The following is an 18,371-nucleotide window of genomic DNA, read 5'->3' as shown; positions in this document are numbered from 1 at the left end:
AAATCTTACGAAAAATGATTCTAAGGAACATGCAAATTTGATAAAGTTGGATGATGAGGTAGAGGAAGCTATGGCGATCTTAGATAGAGCAGTCACATTACGCACCAATGGGTATAATGTTTCTTACCTTGAATTGCCTTTATTAAACGAGAAACTTTTACCTTCAATTGTGCAGGCACCTATCTTAGAACTTAAACCACTCCCAGAACACCTGCAATATATTTACTTGGGTGAGAATGAAACACTTCCAGTCATAATTGCTAAATTCTTCACCCCAGTTCAACAAGAAAAGTTAATTAGGGTGCTTCGGGATCACAAGACGGCAATTGGCTAGACCATTGCCGACATTAAGGGAATTAGTCCTTTTATGTGCATGCATCGCATTTTGCTAAAGGAATGGTCTAAACCAACGAGAGATGCACAACGCCGCCTTAATCCACCAATGATGGAAGTCGTAAAAAAGGAGATACTGAAACTCCTTAATGTGGGGATTATTTATCCCATTTCTGATAGTACATGGGTGAGTCCTATGCAGGTAGTTCCAAAAAAATCAGGCATCACAGTGGTCAAGAATGAAGAAAACGAGCTTGTGCCAACTAGAGTTCAAACTGGGTAGAGAGTTTGCATTGACTATCGTAAACTGAATGCAGCCACTCGCAAGGATCATTTTCCTCTGCCATTCATTGATCAAATGCTTGAAAGGTTAAGTGGTCATTCTCATTATTGTTTTCTTGATGGTTACTCAGGTTATAATCAGATCGTTATAGCTCTAGAAGACCAAGAGAAAACGACATTCACATGCCCCTTCGGGACATTTGCTTACCGACGCATGCCGTTTGGTCTCTGTAACGCTCCTGCCACTTTCCAAAGGTGTATGATGAGTATTGTTTCTGATTATGTGGAGAACATCATTGAGGTATTTATGGATGATTTTACAGTTTATGGTGATTCTTTCGATAAATGTTTAGATAACCTTACACTTGTTCTTAAACGATGCATTGACACTAACCTTGTGCTTAATTGGGAAAAATGTCATTTTATGGTTAATCAAGGTATTGTACTAGGTCATGTTATTTCTGAAAAGGGGATTGAAGTTGATAAATTTAAGATAGATCTTATACGCTCCTTACCACCTCCCACTAGTGTGAGGGAAGTTCATTCTTTTCTTAGTCATGCAGGTTTCTATCGCAGGTTTATCAAGGACTTCTCCAAGATAGCTTTACCTCTCTGCAACTTACTTCAAAAGGATGCAACGTTTGACTTCAATGAAGAGTGCCAAAGAGCTTTTAAGAAGTTAAAAGAGGTTTTGACATCGGCCCCTGTGATTCAACCACCAAACTGGGATTTACCATTTGAGATTATGTGCGATGCCAGTGACTATGCTGTTGGAGCCATGTTGGGCTAGCGTGTGGGCAAACTTCCTCATGTCATCTATTATGCCTCTCGTACATTGAATGATGCACAACTTAACTACTCCACCACAGAGAAAGAACTTTTAGCAGTTATCTTTGCCTTAGAGAAATTTCGTTCTTATTTAATTGGATCTAAGGTAATCGTTTACTCTGACCATGCAGCTATTAGGTACTTGCTCATAAAAAAGGATGTCAAACCGCGCCTTATACGATGGATACTTCTATTACAAAAATTTGACATAGAGATTCTAGATAAAAGAGGTTCTGAGAATTTGGTGGCAGATCATTTGAGTCGACTTATCCATAACGAAGATGAACTTCCATTGCACGAGAACTTTCCAGATGAGCAGTTATTACAGGTAGGTACAGTTACTCCTTGGTATGCAGATATTGTCAATTACTTAGTTACCAGGACAGTACCAGAAGAGATAACCAGTGCACAAAAGGCCAAGATCAAGAGTGAAGTCAAGTACTATGTGTGGGATGAGCCATACTTGTGGAAGCATTGTTCTGATCAAGTTATTAGAAGGTGCATACCCGAAACTGAATTTACTTCTATTCTCACCTTTTGTCATACTTTGGCTTGTGGAGGACATTTTGGACCAACGAGAACAGCCCTTAAAGTACTTGCGAGCGGTTTTTATTGGCCATCACTATTTAAGGATGCATATTTGTTTTGCAAATCTTGTGATCGTTGTTAGAGAACAAGTAATTTGGAACCTAGAAATCAGATGCCACAATCTCCTATTCTTATAGTTGAGATTTTTTTTGTTTGGGGTATCGACTTCATGGGACCATTTCCTTCATCGTTTGGTAATCTCTATATTGTTCTTGCAGTTGATTATGTTTCCAAATGGGTGGAAGCAAAAGCCACCCGAACTAACGATTCTAAGGTTGTGGTAGATTTTATAAAGAGTAACATCTTTACAAGGTTTGGAACACCAAAGGCAATTATCAGCAACAGAGGCACCCACTTTTGTAACAGGTCAATAGAAGCCCTCTTTTGAAAATACAACATCACTCACAAGGTATCTACATTTTACCATCCCCAAACTAGTGGGCAAGTTGAGGTGTCTAATAGGGAAGTGAAATCAATCCTTGAAAAGACAGTTAATCTGAATAGAAAAGACTGGAGCCTACGGCTTGATGATGCACTTTGGGCATATAGGACCACATATAAAACTCCTATCGGTATGTCACCCTACATGTTGGTATATGGTAAGCCTTGTCATCTTCCAGTGGAACTTGAACATAAAGCATGGTGGGCTGTGAAATAATGTAACATAGAACTGGACGCCGTCGGCCAACACAGAAAGTTCCAATTGCAAGAATTAGAGGAAATTCGAAATGATGCCTATGAGAGTTCACGAATCTATAAGGAAAAGACTAAGGTTTTTCATGACAAGCAGATCTTGAGAAAGAATTTTAAAGTTGGACATAAAGTTTTGCTATTCCATTCTCGCCTTAAGTTGTTTCCAGGTAAGTTACGTTCTCGATGGGTTGGGCCTTTTGTTGTTATTAATGTTTTTCATCATGGTGCAGTTAAGATCAGGAGCTTAAAGACAGGTAAAGAGTTCAAAGTTAATGGTCATAGGTTGAAGCCTGACTATGAAAACTTTCAGACACTCAATGTAGATGAGGCTCCACTTTATGAACCTGCGTACGTTGATGAGTGAAACTTGAGAACCATGTCAGGCTGAGGACAATAAACCAAGTGCTTATTGGGAGGCAACCCAATGGTTGGAGAAAAGAATTTGAGAGCACGCCATAACAGATTTGATCTTTCTCCCTTTCATTCTCATTTACTTTATCCACTCTGCTGAATTTTGTTTGTTTCTGTTTGTGTGTCTCATCTCATTTCCCCATGCTTAATTCTTTCTTTTGTTAGCTTAGGCTTACATTGAGGACAATGTAAGAATTAAGTGTGGGGGGGTGGATTTCGAACTTAGTTTTTATTGCTTCGTCTTTTTCTTTTTACAAAAAAAAATATTGTTTTGAATATTAGCCAGTGATGAGAATTTGATTGACAATGAATATGGTTCTTAAAAAGGGTTGAATATTACCTTAGTTTATACTTGATTCTTGTGTTGATTTCCTCTTAATTGAGATTCTTTAAACCATGAGCACTAATATCAATTCTTTCATAATTTTGACTTAGAATTTGAGATTGACGCAGCCTGAGTTGAGAATTTTAGATCGAGTAAATGACTGTTTGTCTTGATTCTTATCTCTATAATACAGTTTAGTATACACAGGCACCATAGTCAGAAATAGCTACCTATAACCCTTAAGAGTGAAGCTATCCTTGAATAATTTAGGCCTATGTACCACCAGTATGTAGAGGATAATCTACCATGAGAAGAAGGCTACCTTAAGGGGTAGAGTGAAAGCTCCTGATTATAAAAAAAAATCAGAAGAAAATTCACACAAATGCTTGTAAAAAAAAAAAATTAGAGATCAAGATAATAAGATTAGTTTGACCTACTCTTTTTTTTGTTCGAGGCAAAGGTTGTTGATATTGAAGATTTTGGAAATAGATTTTAATTGAATTGATTCACACACACACTATGAGAATCAAAAGAGAGATGGGATTGACTATTGAATTAAAGTTAGAACTTCGATAATATTTGAAATTTTCTTTGAGCTATATGACTTATACAATCTTTGAGGCTAGTTTTATTTTAAATTCTTTTGTTCTTTGTTCTTAAAAAAAAAATTGCAATGATGTTTGTAGGTATCATCGTTGAGGCCCTCACGAGACTATAACTCGCCCATTGGGGCCGCCTAGGGGTTTAAAGGCTTGTTGTATACGCTAAATGCAATCGTGATTTCCTACGAAAGTAGTTTAGTTAGGATTTACTTTTTGTCTTTAGTTTTAGTTTTGCTCGAGGACTAGCAAAATCTATGTCTGGGGGTATTTGCTGAGCATAATTTATATATACATATTTTACCCTTAATTATATAGTTGCTAGTTATTTTTATTTGTTATTTTTAATTAATTGAATTATTTTATTGCATAGGAAATTAATTGGAGATTATGGATGAAAAGTACGTAAAGAATAACAATTGGACAACATTGAAGATCAAATCAATTTGTGGAAGTAATTAAGGAGATGTGCAAGAAATTCTGTTTAAAGAAACCGAAGCCAATAAATTGAATTCTCCATGTTCGTGCAAACAAAGAAGAAGGTTAAAGCTAAAATGGGCAGCACATAAAACAAATCTTTTAATTAAGCCTTTGAATGGAAAGTCAAAGTAGAATAAAGGAAGGAAATCAATAGCTTTTGGCTTTTATTGTTCTCAATTACGTGGCAAGCTTAGGGCTTTAGCTTGTAAAAGTTAATTTAGTTATTAGAATCACAATAGGATTCGGTGGCCAAGCAATATAAAAGGGAGTTTTGCTTTTGAATAAAGGGAAGAGTGCAGACGCAATTTGGGCAGAGAGAATTAGTAGCAAGAGAATTTGAGATTGCAGCCGCAAGAAGGAAAAAACAAGGGAGACGCCGGAAGGAATTAAATTGAAGCAAAGGCAGCCACTTGAATTAATCTCCATGACTGGTTTTATCAATTCTCTTATTCCCAATTCAATTATGTTATGTTAGATTTTTATTTGGTTGAGGGTGAATTCAAAACCCTAAACATGCTATGCAATTAAATTTAAATTCTATCACTCAATTTATTTAATTGAGAATGTTTATGTTCTTCTATAATTAATGTTCATGGTTTATTCTTGTTTTATTTGAGTGGCCAATTAGATAGGACTTGAATAAATTTTATTGTTAGATTAAAATTCTTGATCCGTAATTGTCACTACTAGAAAAATGGTCTTTACTGACTTTAGAATAGTGTCAGAAATTACTTTTACTGACACTTATTAATTGTGTCAGTAATCTGGGAGTCAGAAAAATAGTGACACTTGTAAGTGGTGTCAGTGATTACTATTACTATAGTATCACTAAAATAATAACACCATGGTATCAAAATATTACAATACTATATTAGTATTTGTGATTACTGTTACTATAGTATCACTACTTTATTTATTATTTAAAAAAATAATTATATAAAATGACATGTTGCCCATTGATTTGTTGATAGAATTAAAAGGCTGTGAGAAATAAGAACAAAAATCAATTTATATATCAAAACCTTTCATAACATTTAAATATTATCAATATATATTACACAATCCAAATACTTCAATAGACAAAGACGTCTGATTACAAGACATCTTATTCTTATAATTGAATAATCTTAACTGCTATTATCCAATCAAATTCATTCTACTCGTAGCTGAATTTAAGGGCTAAATTTACCAAATCTAAAAGCTAAATTTAGAAGGATTATTATTTTTCACTCCATGAACATAAGTACTGCGATCATGCATTATCACAGACAGCTTCTTCATTCACGGACAGCTTCTTCATTCGATGAATTTGATGGGTTAGGGATATAAGTTGAAGAAGAAACACTTTAAACATATTAATCATATCTGCAAACAAATAAAAGAAAAAGGAAAAGAAATTGGTTGCCAAATTCCAACAGTTGCAAAATAAATTAACAAGCAATACAGAGACAAAAATTTTTTTTTCCTTCTTTTTAAGTATTGATGTTGATAAATGGCCGGTTGAATTTGATCAAACGAGCAAGTACTTCTCTGATCTTTGAAAAAAAAAAGCTTTTGATCCAGCAAACACCATAGTCCATAATCACCCCCCAAAAAAAATGTAGAGTTTGATATTATTAGCCTCAGTCTTTTTAATTATTTTACTGTTTGAGTACATTCAAAAGTAGAGGCCTAATTTGAATTTCTTTTACTGAAGAGATAACCCCATTATTAACCACACGGTGTTCCTAATCAGTTTATGAACACAACTATTAATGTAATTTACTATAAATTCGTTTGCATATTCAATTGTCCATATATGTAAGTATGTTAATGATATTTGTTAAGAAGACAAGATTATTAAATAACCAAAGCGAATGACAATATATTATTATTTATTTCTATTTTTCCTTCATATATATTAATAAAATATGTCATTAAGAAAAGAAAATAAACTATCAATGAAATTCCAGCACTTGCTTAACAATGAAATTCGTAACATAAACAATCATGCAGGTAATAAGAACTGACCTTATAAAAAAGTTTGCAGCTTGTTGAGTCACCCGAATGGCGTCCTCTGTGTGTGGAATTGCTTTTGGTCCCCATTCAAAAGCATTTTTCTGCAGCATATTTGGTCACACACATCTAGAGTTTAGCATACAAATGTCGCTCAAAAGGTTTGATTAACCAGATCAGTCTGCCATATTAAGCTTATCAATTTTGTAAATGGGGTGCAGCTAAAATCACTGTTAAGAGCATTGAAGTTAATACCTCTGGATGCCATTGGAAGGCGGTCACAGGATAGTTATAAGCTTGCACTGTCGAGACATAGACCTGATAATGATTAATAACAGAAGTTAGAATTGATAACACTGGATAAATTGCCATTAAAATATCAAGCATTCAGGCATATATCCTGAGTCTGTGTTTATATATAAAATAAATTCAACAAAGGAATATTTACTTTTGTACCTTATTATATTCATCCACGCTTGTTGTCAAGATCTTAAAAATCTTAGCTAGCTCCTGGTTTGCTTGCATTCTTTCAGGTGAAATGCCATACTGTTGTAATGGTACAACACATAAAATTTCAGATCAACCAAATTATTTACTCAATCATCCATAATAATTTAATAAATCTAAACATTTTTAGAGTCCATTGTCTCCCAAAATTGAAGTGCACTGATCTAAGGAATCAATTGTACAAGAAGTCCATATAAATGGAATTCTTCCATGAATCAAAAAGGCTCACGACAAAGCAGGATTTCCAAAAAAGCTCGCTTATTAGACCCAACACTTTCATTGAGCTAGATATTCATGAGTGACTAGCATTATTACAGAAGATGAAGGAAATTAAAATAGAGAATTGAATCTAACAATAAAAAGATGGTTGTTTTAGAACATAAAGCTTAACACATTTTTAAGAAATTGAATCTAGGTACACAAATGCAAAGCAAGTTAACCGTACGTGAAGCACAATTTTCTTACATGGTGGTTTTACATAACCAGGCAATCCGTACTCAACTTCTTAAGGAGCTCCAGGGAAATCCGTAAAATGTGCACAAGTATCACGTTGCGAAATCATGTCATTCTGGAAGCTTAATACCAAGAAGAAAATAAAACAATCTGGATTAAGCTGCAAAAAATGTTAAAGACGGCATGGAATCTTTTTCTTACTCATGACAAGACTATCTAGAAACTTTTGGATCTTGTGTACAACTTCATTATCAATATTGAGTCAAAGTGTTTGAAAATCAAAAAATGGTAAGCATGCTGAGAAAGTTAGATGTGAAGAGGCTCCTAGCATCATTAATTGTAAGAATATAAAAATCAATTAAAGAGCAATGAAAACTATGTACCTTTGGAACAATGTTCCTTCAATATTAATGTTTTTAACGAATTGGAGGGTAGATGCCTGATTTGCTCCATTAAATGTTTCCAGAATGTTTCTGTCCTATTGTTGAGGAAGATAAAAAAGTAAAAATAAAAATAATGAACAGCAAAAGCAATCAGCAATGCCGGAAAGAGTACCATCATTTTATAATCGTTGTAAGCAGTAAAAGACATTTTTCTTACACAAGAGACAAACTAAAAGCATACAGTAAAGCCATAAGAAGCACACACGTAATATGCATACAAAATCCAAATTGAAATTGAACAGTAGGATATTAATCAAGAGATGAACAAAACATGTTTCAAGCCTAAAATAAGCACAAGTTAATCAGACACAAAATTGGATGCTATTGAAGTACTATTAATACTGAAAGAATATTGTCACCTATGCAATGAAGGTTTTAGAGTCCATGTCACTGCCATCCTCCAAGTAAACTCCTTCATCTAACTTTGATGAGAGGAAGTCAGAAGTGGTCTGCCCAGATTCATTAGGAGAGTCTTTATTCTGAAAATCCCTCTGTGAATTGAACTGGTCATCTACCTGTTCACTGTCAAATTCATAATTCAAAAAACTATTACCGCAACTAGAACCATTAGAATATGACGATTCCTGTTCTGGATAAACTGGTGATTGCAGTGCCAAGACAGAGGCTTCATTCAGCCCATTATAGCCATCACCCTGTGGATTGAATTTTGCAAGTTGTCGAGTTTCTGCCTCAACAGAATTGTCGACAATATTTTCTGCAACATGATCTCCAGAATCAGAAATCGAATGGTCTGTTGCTTGAACTTCAGAGGCCAAAACAATATTTTCTGCAACCCGAGTCCTATTAGAAACCAAATCTTCTTTTTCTGCAACATGATTTCTAGTAGTATCTTCTGCAATATGACTTCTTTTAGAAGTCAAATTTTGACAAGATTGATCACCATCATTAGTGGAAACACCAAGCTTCTCATCCCGTTTTCTTTTAGTGGAAACAACACCAAGCATCTTCTTCTCCCGTTTTCTTTCAAGGCAACACACAACAAAATTGGAAAGCTACGCTAACCAACCAGAAAATCAAAACGGGTGAAGGGTGAAAAATTACCTCGCTAACGATCATTGATAAAAGTTCAAAGCCTAAGCAAATGACATATACGAATGAGCAAAATGTGGAGATGTAAAGCGGGTCTTGTGAGCTTGTGGCATAGCGGCATGGTGGATGTTTTGCATAATGTAGATCGTTAGGGTTTCGTATGGTATGGGTCTTAGAATTTGAGCAGTGGTGTTAGGATTTCTTATGGCATGGACCCTTGAATTTTAGGGCTCGAAGAAGAGAATTTTTAGAGGTATGAAGAAGAAGAAGGATATCGCCAGAGAGATGAGGCGGCTGGCCATGGATTTAGGAGTTAGGGAATTTTATGTTTATGTTGATTTAGGGTTTTTTGCTTTTCCTTTTATATTGTTGTTTTCTATATTAATTTAATTTGATAATTTCAACATGTTCAACACAAACTAATTTATGAATTTGGCCTGGTGGTTTGTTGGTTGAACATAAAGCACTTTAGTTTTGGGTCTTAGGTTCGAGTCGCAACTAAAAAAAAAATAGATTTTTTTTTTGTTGTTTCTGATACCTTAGTGTCGACGATCTCTGATGTTTAATCTACAAACACCATAGAATTAGTAATTAGTGACACTTGTTTGTTAAACACGGAAAATAACCCAAATATATGTAATTACTGATACTTTTTAGAAAAGTGTCATAAGACAAGTATCAGTAAAAGCTATTTTTCTAGTAGTGTGTCTTGATATTTTAATCATTAGTAGCTGGTTGAAATTAGTGATTTCAATTGAAGAACATAACCTAGGTTAAATAATCCGAGCTTATGTGTTTATTGCCTAGATCAACCTAATATATTTCTTTGTTTAATGCTTCCATTATCTTAAATTTAAAGAGCTTGTTTTAAATTATTTAATGGTTAGAGATTAGGTGAAGAGCTTGTTTTGCCTAACAACACACTAAGGAAAGATTGAGACTAACAGAGCTTATTGTTGTTTACGGTTGATAATTTCAATATAAATTGATAATAGAATTGATATATTATGTGCATGTTTGGTGGTGGCAAATGATCCTTTAACCAAAGTTTTCATCATTATTATTTCTTTCTCCTTTAATTAGAGTTTTTATTAAATTCTTGTTCGTAGTTTTAATTTCTTTACTTCTTACTATTTAGTTCAAAATTTCATGAACCCCCTTTTTATTTATAATTGGCATTTTCTTTAGTTAGATTAATTTATATTATTATTACTCTTATTATTACTACTATTATTTTATTTCAAATCTTGCTTTAGAGTTAATAATAAATATAACTAGCATAGTCTCTGTGGGATCGATCCTTACTCGCTCTGTACTAATTATTTATATTCGTGGTAAGGTTTTAAATTTGGTGCACCTTAACGACACTACCACTTGTTTTCGTATTTAGTTTTTGAAATAATACTATAGCACAACTTCTCTTTATTGGTTGACCCTCTGTTGTTGTCCTCTTAATTACAATACAAGACACATAACCTAACGAGGTTACATATGAAATAACTATTTATGTCCTTCATCAAAATGCGGCAAATTAGAGCTAGAGAGTCGCGGAAGAGAGAAATATAAAAGTAAATGGATTAGCAGTTCTAGTAAAGATCACTGAAGTTCGTATAGTATAAAGAAGTTGATAAATGACTAATGAAGTTCGTTTAGCATTTATCCAAGCATATATTTAAGAGGGCAAAAGTTCGTTTAGTATAAAGAAGAGAGGCTGGTTGATAGAAATCTCTATATTGTAAAGATTACTGAAGAAGTTTTATTTTAAGCATACTGATATGAGATAAGGAGCCCTTAGTTGCCACGGACACTGGGATATTTTTTCGTACAGATTTGCTATTACACTTTGTGACGTATGCATATTTATTCTAATTAACTATTACACCATTGGTTTGAAATTTCAACATTCTATTGCTGTTGTTGTTATTTTAATTACCAAAGAGAACAAAAAGAGCAAGCACATTGATTAATGACATATCAAAATATTGGAACTTCCTATGGTGTGATTTAATTAATAAATTACACTCCTAATTTAGATTCATTAAAAAAAAAAAAAGTTGGTCCAAGTGATCAATACTCGGTATAACATGCTTAGTCAATAAAAGAGTTTAAATATGTAACTGCTTTTCTAATAAGGACCCCTGCACTTTGATTCGTTACCTAATAATTTCTACTTGGTATAATAAATGAATCAATCAAATAAAAGAGTTTAAATAGATACTTGGGTGAGATAAATTGAAAGACTAAGTTTAATTGACTAAGTAATACTTGAATTATGTCTTTTAAGCTAACTTTCTTCTCATGTTTGTGAACAAAATCCAAGTGGGTTACTGCTTGACAATTTGTTTATTACCCCAAAAAAAAAAAAAAGGCTGGGTATTCCCTTTTATTTCTCCTCACAAGCCCTCCCACAATACAAGATATATAGCCTCATGAGCTAGCTTGCAGTGAAAAAAACTACAATCCGAAACCCCGTATAACGGCAACCTTGGACGAATCTCAAGTTGATGATAGGGTCAGTCTCCAGTTGTCAAAGTCAGAAAAACGTAACAATCTTTCAAAGACTCAACAGGATTGAAATTCTCTTACAATCTGAATTATTCCTAAGTAAAAATTTAAGTAGTGATTAATGGTTAATAAATAAAAAAATAAAAAAACTAAATTTTATCCATATACTATCATTAAAATACACATGATATAAAATTATTAAAAATTCATCAGTGCTGATATGAGTAGAAGTCCTAATCCGACTCAACAACCCCACAACTCACCTTTTGTCTACCACGCTTGAGGAGATCCATAATTACAAAATCAAGAAAAGAAGATATTGTGCAAAGAAGTAGAGACAAGACAATAACCTTATCAGAAATCAACAATCACACTCACCTTTGTCAAGCCATGAAGATAAGAAGCAAAGAACTTGTCGGGATCAGATTATTCTTCACCATTCTCCAAGACGCCATGCACGTGAATAATTTCTCTTTTGTCCATCAAGGTGCATTAAATACCAAAATTACAGTTTAGTCGTGGATTTAACACAGTTTCCACCTCTTCAAAGGAGGAACTCTCCAGTGCATCAGAAATTCTACGTTACAATCTAGTGTTTGCTTATTGAGCTGTTTTCTTGTCTTTTTATTTCAATAAAGTTTCCCCTCTCGTTCCATCAAAGTCAATTTAAAAAAAAAATAAAAAAAACTAAAATTCGCTTAAGAATACGCTTATATACACGAAACTTATGAAGCCATCTACTGTGCAAAGCCGTGCAATGCTTAAGAACTATGGCACCTAACTTTTGGTCCAATATTTGATCGTACACGAAAGTTTTAAAACTATTGATCATCAGTCATCCCATAGCTCCTCAGGGGTCTGGAATGGTCCCTGAGGAGATACCCAGAAATCACTAGGTATCAATCTACGCTGCGGGATCTGATTAATCTTTTTATAATCGTCATCAACTAATTCCCAGTCAAAAATCCCCATGTTCTGCTTCATTCTCTCCTTATTGAGGCTTCTAACAACAACAGTGGCTCCTTGCTCAACTATCCATCGTAGAGAAACCTGAGCCACGGTCTTGCCATGAGCTTTTGCAATCTGCTTTAACATTTCATTCTCCAGGACTTGATTGCTGCCCCACATTCTCCCTAATGCTCCCAAATGAGAGTAGGCATTGACAATTATACCCTTGACAATTATACTCTGAGCTTCTTCTGCTGCCACAGAGGATTCATCTCTATTTGATTGATTGACGGAGGGATGATAGCGAAGGTGAGTATGGTCTCAATCTTCTTGCAGGAGAAGTTGCTGAGACCAATGGACTTAGTGAGGCCAAGCGTTTGAGAATCTTCCATGGCTTCCCACACACCCTTGTAGTCCATAGGTAAAAGGTCCTCTTTAGGTACAGGTGCAAATCCCATCTCTACCGGCTTAGAACTGATGGGCCAGTGAATGAGATAGAGGTCTAAATATTCTATTTGAAGAGCACTAAGAGACTTCTTTAGAGCTGGGATAACGTGGTCACGATGGGCGTCCTGGCACCAGAGCTTGGAAGTAATGAAGAGTTGTTCCCGAGAACTGACAAGACCAAGTCGAAGTGCTTCAGCTATTGCTTCTCCTAGAGCCTTTTCTGTTCCGTAAATTGCAGCCGTGTCAAAATGTCTGTAACCCAGCTCGATGGCTTCCAGGACCACCAGCTTCAATGCGTCTATGTCTGATTTGTCAACTGAACAGCCCAGGCCGATCACTGGCATACTCGGATGGCCGGAGGAGGAGCTCAATTTGAGTTCGGAGATATTGAATAACGTCGACTGTGTAGAGTTCTCCATTCTTTTCAAAACCTTATTAGGAAAGTACTGTCGATTTTTTGTGCCAGAATCCAGCACTCCAAACACAAATTGAGGCTATAATATCTTGTTTTGCAAATATTTTATAATACATAAAAGGTAACATGCATATAATAAATAAACAATCTTATGATGCGTGTGTATTTATCTTAAAAAATCATGATATAAATTGTAATTATATCAAATTTAATTATATATATATATATATATATATATATATATTAATTGATTGTATTACCAACTTAATCCGAAACAATAATAAGTTCAAAATTTAATAATCATGCCATCTAGAAATTTAATACAAATTGTCAACATCTTACCTACCTTGAACAAATTTTTAAGACGAATTTTCAACATTTTACCAACTAAGCAACCAAACAAGACCCCAATGGTTACTGCTTGACAAGATTATTTTTAGTTGAAAGAATTGATACTTGAGAAACGTCTTTTAAGCTATCTTTCTTATCACGTTTGCAAAGAAAAACCTAGTGGTTAATTACTGCTTGACGAGTTGGTTATTACAATAAAAAGGCACAATATTTTTATTCTATTTCTCCTCGCAAGCCCTCTTTTGTTTTCCTCCTACAATTCAAGATACATAGCCTCATTAGCTTACAGTGAAAAGACTACAATACAAGAAATTGTTGGTCACATACTAAAGAAGTTGAATGCTACATTAGTCTCATGCAATATTGAAGGTCGAGTTGAAATAAATTATGGTATTGAGAAAAACAATTAAACACTACTTATTGGATTGTCAGATTTTCTAATTATAGGAATTTAGTGCATGAACGGTATTGGTAAAATAACTACTACGGAAGCTATTTTTAACCAATGAATTTAAGGTTAAATTTCACTTAATTAACCTATGTACTAAATAATATTATGATAGAATAAAATAAAATAAAATAAATTATGAATATCCTGGAATAAATATAGAATTTATGGTTAAACATCAATTCAATAAAACTATTCTAATTGTTTTTAATAGATTTTTTATTTCAATTGATAAGTGATTTTTTCTTTATTTAATTAAATTAAATGAATAAAGTATTTTTTGTTCAATGAAAGTTGAACAATATTGATTTACAAGTTTTATACTATTTTAACAAGTGTTTCTTTTGTTGCAATTTTAAGACACCAATTTAGAGCCAATTTGGTAATTCTGTAGCTTTTAAAATAATTATTGTTAGCTGTGCTATTGAAATAATTAGCTGTGAAAAGAATCAGTTAAACATTTGATAAAATTTGGTTTTGAAAGTGTGTCATGAGTTTTAAAAGCAATCGTATGTGTTTGGAAAATCTTACTGTTAAACTGCTATAAAAATATAAAAGATTGAGTTTCACATAATGTTGAATAAAATTTATTGACGTATTTATAAATATGTGTATAAAATATTTTTCATTATATGTATAATAATTGTTAACTAAAATAAATATATTGTGCTATTAATTTTTTTATCTCAATATAATTGGTAACTGTAGCAATTTCTTTGAAGTTAATAATTTTATTTCCTATTTAATAAGGATAATTTTGAATTTTTATAATATATATGAGGGCTATAGGGCCTCTATAAATTAATACTCGATAAATGAATAATTTCTATTATATAATAAATTTTCACAGTCTCAACTTGGGCCAATGGACTTAATTAATAATTTCTATAAAATAATGAGATAATACTTTTCTTAAAAAATCTTATATAATTCTATGGTCCCATTCAAATCATAAATTAATAATATGCTGAAATTATAAATATAGTTGACTGTGATATTATAATTATATAAAATATGACTCTAATGTTGTTTGTTAGTTAGATCTTATTAGGGATGACAAAATCCTCCACGGATTTAGAGCCTCACGGAGTCTCATTCCAAATTCGGTGAATTTTAAATAATTTTTAGGGAATTGAGTGAGGAATGGGGAAAAAATAATCCTCAAATTCTTAATGAGGTGGAGTTTGGTTTCGTACTCCCCACCCCAATCCCCCTTATAAATAATTTTTTTAATTTTTGTTCAATAATTTTTGTTTTATCAACTACAATTTAGTTAATAATTTTTTTATTCTTATCTAATATAAATAGGCTATGACTAAAAGAAAATCCTACATTGTAATTCTTATTCAACCCTAAAGTATTATTATGTTTTCTTTTCCATCTCAAGGTACTACTCTCTTTAAGTATTTTTTAGATTTGATATTATTTCAAACTTTTGGAGATTTTTTAAAATAATTTAAATATTTTATATATGGTAACGATTTTATTTGAATCTCTAATTTTTAATTTACTGAAATCGTTTATCTATATCCATTATAAAATAAATAAATGGGGAAGAGGGTGGAGATGGGGAAATCATTCCCCATATAAGGATTCCCCATCCTCACCCCACAAAATTTATTGGGGGATGGGATGGGGAATCGAGGCGAAATTTTTATGGGGTGAAGAATGAGGTAGACACCCCCACCCACCCCACCCCACCCCACCCCATTGCTATCCATGGATCTTATGTCTTATTTTTCTTATTGTATCTAGAAGTTCTGAGGTTGACTTCTCGAATTGTAATAAGAAATTGAGAAGTATTGTTGATACTTTTAGGTAGCGTTTACTTTTTGGATTGGAGTGAGAATCCTGAGGAGTGGACATCCTAAGATTGGGAGTGTGGAGTGGGAGTGAGAGTAAGTTATTTACTTGCACTGAAATGGAAGTATGGAATGGAGATCAGAATCCAATTTATGTGTTTACTTTGTCTTGGATTAGGAGTAAATAGTTTCAAATTACAATTTTATCCTTATGTAAAGAATTATAGTTTTTAATTACAAAGTTAATAAAAAATATATTTAATGAATAAACATATATTTTATTATATTTGTAAATTTATAATAATTATTAATATTCTTAATTATGAACAACACATTTTTTTTAATTTTAATTATATAAATTAAAAATTGTTGATAAGGGCAATATAAATGAAATATTTTTACTATTAACATAGTATGAAATTAATATTTTCTTAGAAAAAGTATTTATTAGTATCAATTATTAATATTAAATAAATATAATACTATTATTTTTAAATAAATATAATAATATTATATTTTCAAATAAAGATTGTATATAGTAATATTATTAATTCTCTATTAATATAATAATATTATTTTTAAGTAAATTAAACTTAGAATCAAACCCAATTATTATTTAGTTAAATATAATAATATTATTTAAATATTTATTAAATATAGTTATAGTAAATTTAATAAAAAGAATGGTAAATATAAAATGAAACATTATTTTATTTTATATAATTATATTAAATTTATTAATATAATATTATTTAGTACAAAATTAATATTTTCTTAGAATAAACTATTTATTATTATTAATTATTAATATTAAATAACTATAGTACTAGTATTTTTAAAATAAATATAATAATATTATATTATTAAATAAAGATAGCATATATTTATTAATTCTCTATTAATATAATAATATTATTTTAAGTAATTTTAACTTATAATCAATGTAAATTATTATTTAGTTAAATAAAATAATATTATTTAAATAAATATAATTATAAATTATTTTATTTTATTAAATTAAATTAAAAACAAATGGTAGAAAAGGGAGAGGTGGGAGTGGATTCCCACTCCCACTCCCCACTCCAAAAATGAGTGGGGCCACGGAGTGGGATTCCCAATCCCTCTCTATTTTGTTGAAGTAAACACTGAAGTGGGAGGAATCCACACTCCTCACTCTCACTCCAGAAAGTAAACACTGTCTTAGTGCTTTCTTGCATGTAACAGGTTTCAAAGCTATTGTATTATCCTCAGCTTCTTCTTCAACGAGATTTTACATAAAGATTATTTTTAATCAAATTCATCGAACACATTTAATTAAGTTAATTAATATGAATACTATTTAATTAAGCACATAAATAAGTAAAATATATTTATTTTCTTGACTAAATGATTAGTTAAATACATTGAGTATAACATGAATTAAATAATTTTTAATCTAATTCATTTGCTACATTTAATTAAGTTAACGTAACATGAATGTTATCTAATTAAGTAGACATGTACAATGTATGTATTTATTATTTTGGTTAATTGAATGTATAGTTTAATTCATATTCAATATTGGTAAAATACATTCAATGTTTACTTGTTAGATGTATGTTAACTAAATTGTAAATAACTCTATAAATTAATAAATTTATCGATTATTTAATATATTTTTCAATTAATAGATTTTATATGGTCCCAGGTCTATTAATTTATAGATGTTCTACTTATATAATTATATTAAATATAAAAGTAATTCTCAAAATTTACTATAAGATGAGGTGGTTTTACCAAAAGTGATTTTTAAAAAAATTTATCAAATATGAAAAATTTACTTTTAATTTTTTAAAATCACTTTTAAGTCTCTCAAACACAATCCCAAATGGGCGGGAATATCCACCATGCAACTTCTATACTAACTCGATTTATCTTATTAAATATTACCAATTCCTCTTTTAGTGAGACATCTACAGGTGATCCCTTACCACTCTTATATTGATTTACTTGTCTTATTTTATATTTACTAATTATATGTATAATTTATAAAATTTATATTAATTACGGCATCATAGAATTTTTCTTCATTTAATAATAAGAATAATTGGAGCATAATTAGAGCATTGGACGTTTTAATATTCATTGTACTTAATTTACGATTTAATGATAACCGAGTTTTACTTTTACCATTTTACCCAATGATATGGATCCTAAATAGGGGTGGGTATCTAGTCGGTTTGGATCGGTTTCGGTATGAACCGAAGCTTGTGGATTGGTTCAGTGCCCATTTTTTTAAAAAAAAACCAAAAAACTGAATAAAAGATAATACCGAATCAAAATCGACGGATTCGGTTCTTATTCGATCTTCAGTTCTGAACCTTATTAAAAATAAAATAAAATAAAATAATCACTACAGTAATCTTATCTCTTTCAGATTTCATTATCCTTTCATGATTTTTGTTACAAGTAAAAAATAACCAAAAAAA

At 31.8% G+C, this 18,371-nt stretch overlaps 1 protein-coding gene and 3 pseudogenes across 1 annotated transcript; 1 reads left to right on the top strand and 3 right to left on the bottom strand.

The window, feature by feature from the left end:
* The first annotated feature begins 373 nt into the window (after window positions 1–373).
* LOC112099693 lies at window positions 374–3,088 on the top strand (annotated as a pseudogene).
* Window positions 3,089–5,701: 2,613 nt separating this feature from the next.
* LOC18046709 (gamma-glutamyl hydrolase 1) lies at window positions 5,702–7,118 on the bottom strand. The gene is made up of 4 exons (XM_024189234.1): window positions 6,991–7,118; window positions 6,790–6,852; window positions 6,550–6,638; window positions 5,702–5,904 (listed from the first exon to the last, which is right to left on the bottom strand). Exons 1-4 carry the CDS (start codon window positions 7,057–7,059, stop codon window positions 5,895–5,897), a joined length of 231 nt encoding a protein of 76 aa, XP_024045002.1. The 5' UTR covers window positions 7,060–7,118; the 3' UTR covers window positions 5,702–5,894.
* A 1,154-nt stretch (window positions 7,119–8,272) lies between these two features.
* Window positions 8,273–11,785, bottom strand: LOC112099692 (annotated as a pseudogene).
* Window positions 11,786–12,323: 538 nt separating this feature from the next.
* On the bottom strand, window positions 12,324–13,306 carry LOC18046708 (annotated as a pseudogene).
* Between the last annotated feature and the right edge of the window lie 5,065 nt (window positions 13,307–18,371).

The sequence above is a fragment of the Citrus clementina genome, unplaced genomic scaffold (genome assembly GCF_000493195.1).
Source record: "Citrus clementina cultivar Clemenules unplaced genomic scaffold, Citrus_clementina_v1.0 scaffold_3, whole genome shotgun sequence".
NCBI classification, from domain to species: Eukaryota; Viridiplantae; Streptophyta; class Magnoliopsida; order Sapindales; family Rutaceae; genus Citrus; species Citrus x clementina.
This window is presented reverse-complemented; position numbering and strand designations above follow the sequence as displayed.